Here is a 7,500-nt window from a genome sequence, read left to right as displayed (position 1 = left end):
TTTTGCCAAAAATTGCCAAATTTGTTCCCACGGTCTTCTTTATCCACAACCAGAATAGTAAACTTTCTCTTGAAAATATTTCAAACTAGTCAAAGTTGAGAGTTTGACAGAGACAGATTTGGGAAGAAATGTACAGTGTTTCAAGGTAACAGCCTTTGGTACCCAATTCTGATAATCCTAGAAGACAGATCATCATCATCATCATCATTTAACGTCCGCTTTCCATGCTAGCATCGGTTGGACAGTTCAACTGGGGTCTAGGGAGCCCGAAGGCTGCACCAGGCCGGTCAGATCTGGCATTGTTTCTACAGCTGGATGCCCTTCCTAACGCCAACCACTCCGAGAGTGTAGTGGGTGATTTTATGTGCCACCGACACAGGTGCCAGACGAGGCTGGCGAACGGCCACACTCGGATGGTGTTTTTATGTGCCACCGACACAGGTGCCAGACGAGGCTGGCGAACGGCCACGCTCGGATGGTGTTTTTATGTGCCACCGACACAGGTGCCAGACGAGGCTGGCGAACGGCACCGCTCGGATGGTGTTTTTATGTGCCACCGACACAGGTGCCAGACGAGGCTGGCAGATTCATATAATATAATATTCGTGTTTCCTGAGGTGGGTGTCATTTCCATCTCACAACTTGAAGCAGATGAGAAATAAAACTCCACCTGGAGACAATGCCAGTCTACTGCAGGTTGATGCTCTCCCCAGACAGTCCGATGCTACCCATTTTCCTCACAACTGCCCTCCTAGGTGCACTGAGATCATCATCATCATCATCATCGTTTAGCGTCCGCTTTCCATGCTAGCATGGGTTGGACGGTTCAACATGTGTAGTGACGACCCTTTGTCTCTCTGGGTGGACCAGTTAGATAGGTACAAGACACCTGTCGGCTGGATTACATTTGAGATCTGTGCGTCTAACTTTGTCACACAGCGTTTCAGGTTGACCCTACCTGAGGGTGTTCTGCATAAGGGTAGCTTTGTCTGTAGGATGGTTAGTCTACATTACTCTGTAAGAGGCAAAAAGCTGATTTTCTGGTTTGTCTGGTGCATATATATATATTCCTCCTTGGATGGGGCCCAGGTCCATCCTGGGGTACTCGTTTGTACAAGCTGGGTGGATTGGAGTAACATGAATGAAGTGTTTTGCTCAAGAACACAATGCATTGCCCGGTTCAGGGATTGAAACCACAATCTTAGGATCATGAGTCCAGCACCATAACCACTATGCATTTTGCTTCCACTGTCTGTGGGATACTCAACCATAATTAATACAATACTATACAATTAATACAAATCAAAATTGCTGACGTGGCCGATAGCAGTACTGCCTGATAGACACTCATGTCAGTGGAACGTTAAAAGCACATCCGAGCATGATTGTTACCGGGGCCATGGATTGGCTCACATGCTGGTGGCACATGAGGAGCACCATTCGAGCGTGATCGTTCCAGCTTCACTTTATTGGCACGTGAATAACAACATTCGAGTATGGTCGTTGCCGGTGCTGTTGGACTGGCTCCCGTGCAGGTAGCTCATAAAAAACACCATTTGAGCAAGGCCGTTGCCAGAATCACCTAACCGGCCCTCGTGCCGGTGGCACATAAAAGCACCTACTACACTCTTGGAGCGGTTGGCATCAGGAAGGGCATCCAGCTGTAGAGACTTTGCCAGATCAGATTGGAGCCTGGTGCAGCCATCTGGCTCACCAGTCCTTAGTCAAACCGTCCGACTCATGCCAGCACGGAAAGCAGACGTTAAACAACGACGACGACGATGATGATGAAGTTGACAGTCCTGTTAATCAAACAGCTGGAATACTCAGCCAAATCTTCTGGTGATTCATCCTTTCACACACATTTAATACTGACAGGTGAAGTTTCATCTGTCATCATAGTGTCTTTGTGATGGAGGACTATATTCTACTTTATCTGCTGTGCGTGAGAAGACCCGGCAGGACAAGTGAGACCATAACCCGTGGCCTTTACCTGGGATGTAGCCAGTCCACTTATGCATACCTTCCCTTCTTGGGACACAAAACTCTACTTGTGAAGACCTGTTGAGGCAAGTGAGAATCAGAATCAAAATCGATCAACATCAATGGAAATTGTAGCTGTGATACCAGCGCTGGTGGCACGTAAGAGAACCATCTGAATGTGGCCGTTGCCAGCGCCGCCCCCAACTGGCCTCCGTGCCAGTGGCACATAAAAAGCACCATCCGATCGTGGCCGTTTGCCAGCCTCGTCTGGCATGTAAAAAGCACCCACTACACTCACGGAGTGGTTGGCGTTAGGAAGGGCATCCAGCTGTAGAAACATTGCCGGATCAGACTGGGCCTGGTGCAGCCTTCTGGCTTCCCAGACCCCAGTTGAACCGTCCAACCCATGCTAGCATGGAAAGCGGACGCTAAACAATGATGATGATGATCTCAGTGCACCTAGGAGGGCAGTTGTGAGGAAAATGGGTAGCATCGGACTGTCTGGGGAGAGCGTCAGCCTGCAGTAGACTGGCATTGTCTCCAGGTGGAGTTTTATTTCTCATCTGCTTCAAGTCGTGAGATGGAAATGACACCCACCTCAGGAAACACGAATATTATATTATATGGATATCTGTCTTCTAGGATTATCAGAATTAGGTACCAAATCACTGGAATCTAAATATGGCAGCGGCGGAGGTGGTGGTGGTGGTAATGGTGTTGACTGTGGTTGTGGAGTTGGTAATAATGGTATGAGAGGTGGTGGTGGTGGTGGTGTTAAGAATAAATATAATGTGTTTTTTTTTTCTTGGTTCAATTGTTAAGAATTACTAAAATAATCAGAGGAATGGTTGGTGGTGGGGCAGTGAGGTGAGTTGGGGGGGAGGGCAGTGAAGAAATCGGGTCATCTCATTGGACAATATTACCCCCAAAACAAAGAAAGAAAAAAAAAAGCAAAAAAAAAAAACAACAACAAAAAAACAATTGTGCAACCTACTTTTATTTATAACGTCACTTTGTTCAGTCAAGTGGATGTGGGCCTCCACACACACATGCACACACACACACACACAGGCGCATGCATAGATACATATATCCACATATATATACTCGGCTTAGTCATAGCAATAACCACACATTTCTATAGTCATGGAAATAAACACACTCATGCTACATAATGACGGATGTATGCATACACATCCCTCAGTACACATGTATGTATATGCAGACACACGTGTATGTAGGGGTTAGGGGTGTTTACACAAGGCAGTGATATAGATGTGTGTGTTTGTGTGTGTGTGTGAAGGTGCATGGCTCAGTGGTTAGAGCTTTGGCTCACAATCATGAGGTTGTGAGTTCAATTCCTGGACCGGGGCTGCGCGTTGTGTTCTTGAGCAAGACACTTTATTTCACGTTGCTCGAGTTCACTCATCCGTAGAAATAGAGTTGTGACATCACTGGTGCCAAGCTGTATCGGCCCCTTTGCCTTTCCCTTGGATAACACCAGTGGTGTGGAGAGGAGAGGCCGGTATGCACGGGTGACCTCTGGTCTTCCATAAATAATCTTGCCTGGACTTGTGCCTGAGAGGGTAACTTTCTAGGTGCAATCCCATGCTCTGTGTTGTGACCAAAGGGGATCTCAGAATATACATATATATATATATATATATATATATATATATAATATATATATATATAATATATATATATATATATTATATATATATATATATATATATATATATATATATATATGTATGTATGTATGTATGTATTCCCGGACTGGGCTGCGTGTTGCGTTCTTGAGCAAGACACTTTATTTTCACAATGTTCCAGTTCACTCAGCTTTGGAAATGAGTTGCGATGTCATAGAGGCCAAGCTGTATCGGCCCCTTTGCCTTTCCCTTGGATAACATCAGTGGCACGGAGAGGTGAGGCTGGTGTGCATGCGCGAATGCAGGTCTGCCACAAATCAACTCTGCCAGGACTTATGCCTCGGAAGGGAACTTTCTCCGTGCAATCCCATGACCATTCATGACAAAAGGGGGTCTTTACTCTTTACCTTTTATATATGTATGTATATGTGTGTGTGTGCGAATGCATATATATTTGTGTGTGTGTGTGTATGCATAAATGTGTGTATATATGTATATATATGTGTGTGTATGTATATATGTATGTGTGTGCATGTGTATGCATATATCCTTAAATCCTTAAAAATGTTTTAGCCCAAAGGCCGCGGCCATGCTGGGGCACCACCGCTGAATGAGCTACACTAATATGTGAATCCACCTCTGATACGTGGCACTTGATCAACAAGGGAGTTCGATGCCGCTGCCCGCATCTGTGTCTCCTGTCGTGAGGTAGGTTCATCTGGGACTCCCGACAAGAAGAGATCCAGTTTAGTTTTAAAGAAACCCACATCCACACCATGCAAGTCTCTCAGGCATTTAGGGAAGATGTTAAAGAGCTGTGGTCCTCTGAAACCCAAGCTGTTGCAGTATCTGGACCTGTATTTTGATGGTGATGTTGGAATCTTTGGCACCATGCAGTGGCGCCCCGTTCTGCGGTTTTGCCTGGCATGCTAGCAACTCTGCAAGCTTGCTGCTTTAATAATAATGACAATAATAATAATAATAACGATGACGTCATCATTGTCATTATTATTATTATTTTTGAGTGAGAGAGCAGTTCATGCCATCAAAGTGACACTGGGGTAAAATATACGAAGCCCAATATACCCATCATGACTACCCGTCTGATAAGGGTACACCAGGCACATGCATCACAACCATATGTGCACAACATGGTGATCTCATATCAAGATAAACAGCACATGACCTTGCAGGTGGGGCCCAGTTAGAATTTTCTTCAGGTTGAGTAGCCCATCCCGCTCAAAAGGTCCCTGAATAATGGTTGTTTAAGAATGTTGAAAGAAACACCCATGTTTCCAGAGGTGAATTATTCAAACCCCAAAGAATCCCTCTCAACACATGGCTATGATGCTCCCCCACTACTTCTGCTCATGATCAGAGATGCACATATCGTCAGCTACTAAGGGACATGCTCAACTGGTTAAGGTCAAACAACTGACAAGCAAATCTTGGTATTGAGCAGAATATTGCTGTAGGCCATCTTTTATACCAAGACAAAACATGTACATGATAACACTTCCAATCATTAAGATCAGAAGCCATGAGAGCCACTGTCTGGTACTGCATCAGGCATTAGCAAATCTGTGGTATTGAGCAGAATATTTGCTGTAGCCCATCTTTTATACCAAGACCAAACATGTACATGATAACACTTCCAATCAGTTAAGATCAGAAGCCATGAGAGCCCTGCCTGGTACTACTGCATCAGGGCATTAGCAAATCTGTGGTATTGAGCAGAATATTTGCTGTAGGCCATCTTTTATACCAAGACAAAACAATGTACATGATAACACTTCCAATCAGTTAAGATCAGAACCATGAGAGCCACTGCCTGGTACTGCATCAGGGCATTAGCAATCTGTGGTATTGAGCAGAATATTTGCTGTAGCCCATCTTTTATACCAGACAAAACAATGTACATGATACACTTCCATCAGTTAAGATCAGAAGCCATGAGAGCCACTGCCTGGTACTGCATCAGGGCTATTATTATTGTTATTATTATTATTATTATTATTGCTGTTGCTGTATTATTAACTGTATTTCCTCCTCTTCTTCCAGATGCAATGAAATGGAGATGGTAATCAAAGATTTGCAAAGTGCTAAAGAAGTAAGTCTCATTGGAAATGTCCAAGTCTCTCTGATAAAGTTTCTTCTTCCTAATCTTATCAATTAGTGCCGCAATTAGACATGACTTCACTGTGGAGATATATATATATATGTATATATTCTTTTCTTTTTCTTTTATTCTTTTATTTGCTTCAGTCAAAATTTGACTGTGGTCATGCTGGAGCACCGCCTTTTAGTCAAACAAATCAACCCCAGGGTTTATTTTTTTGTAAGCCTTGTACTTATTCTATCGGTCTCTTTTGCCGAACCGCCAAGTTACGGGGGGACGTAAACACACCAACATTAGTTGTCAAGCGATAGTGGAAGGGGACAAACACACACACAAACACATATTTGACGGGCTTCTTTCAGTTTCCATCTACCAGATCCACTCACAAGGCTTTGACCAGCCCAAGGCTATAGCAGAAGACACTTGCTCAAGGTGCCACACAGTGGGACTGAACCTGGAACCATGTGGTTGGTAAGCAAGCTACTTACCACACAGCCATGCCTGTACCAATAAATATAACATAATATATTATTGTGTTTGAGGAAATTCATTCTGTTTTAATGCCCTATCCATTAACACACCCACTGGTTCAGTTTCCACTCATTTACTTATTTGTTTTTACTAAAATTTTCATTGCTTCTTGGAACCTTTTCAATATTCATGATTGGCACCTGTGCTGGTGGCACGTGTAAAAAGATTCGAGCGAGGTCATTGCCAGTACCGCCTGACTGACCCCCGTGCCGGTGGCACATAAAAAGCACCCACTACACTCTCGGAGTGGTTGGCGTTAGGAAGGGCATCCAGCTGTAGAAACTCTGCCAGATCAAGATTGAAGCCTGATGCAGCTATCTGGTTTGCCAGCCCTCAGTCAAAATCGTCCAACCCATGCTAGCATGGAAAGCAGACGTTAAACGATGATGATATATATATATATATATATATATATATATATATATATATAATGTTTATATAATATATATATATGTATTTGTGTATGTATATATATATGCCGCTGCCCCGACTGGCCTCCTTGCCGGTGGCACGTAAAAAGCACCATCGTGGCTGTTGCCAGCCTCGCCTGGCCCCCGTGCCAGTGGCACGTAAAAAGCACCATCCGACCGTGGCCGCTTGCCAGCCCCATCTGGCACGTAAAAAGCACCCACTACACTCACAGAGTGGTTGGTGTTAGGAAGGGCATCCAGCTGTAGAAAGACTGCCAGATCAGACTGGGCTTGGTGCAGCCTCTGGCTTCCCAGACCCCAGTTGAACCATCCAAGCCATGGAAATCGGACACTAAATGATGATGATGATGATATCTATATATATATATATATAACAAACTGAGGAAAAGATATCCCTCAAAGGGTTGTGTTAAACATCCAATTCGCTAGTCCTTCAGTTGGACACCATATATTGTTATTAATCAATTATAAAGATAAAGTGATTTATATATAATGGAACTGTGATTATGTTTATCAGGAAAATGAAAAATATACATATATATATATATGTTTTTCATTGTTTGATTTGCCTAATAGTGGTTTTATCTCTAATTTAATTTAATATAATATAATATATTTATACTATAAAATTGGATTTAATCCTAAATCTGATTTCTCCCTGTAAGTTTGGATTTATTCCCTAATATTTTATTATTGATATATATATATATAAATTGAAACAATTTGCTGGTCTTTTACGATTTTTATAATTATTTATATAATATTATATTATGTTATATATTAT

The 7,500-nt window shown here is 43.0% G+C and overlaps 1 protein-coding gene across 1 annotated transcript in view; it reads left to right on the top strand.

Annotated features, from left to right (window-relative positions):
- Positions 1-7,500, top strand: part of LOC115225997 (homeobox protein cut-like 1) — a 94,342-nt gene that overhangs the window by 20,499 nt on the left and 66,343 nt on the right. The window contains exon 5 of the mRNA XM_036514794.1: positions 5,697-5,745. Within this exon, the coding sequence (XP_036370687.1) occupies positions 5,697-5,745 (49 nt within the window). The remainder of the gene's footprint in view (positions 1-5,696; positions 5,746-7,500) is intronic.

This window comes from Octopus sinensis, linkage group LG29 (genome assembly GCF_006345805.1).
Source record: "Octopus sinensis linkage group LG29, ASM634580v1, whole genome shotgun sequence".
In the NCBI taxonomy this organism is placed as follows: Eukaryota; Metazoa; Mollusca; class Cephalopoda; order Octopoda; family Octopodidae; genus Octopus; species Octopus sinensis.
The sequence above is the reverse complement of the archived record's forward strand: the minus strand, read 5'-3'. Positions and strand labels throughout refer to the sequence as shown.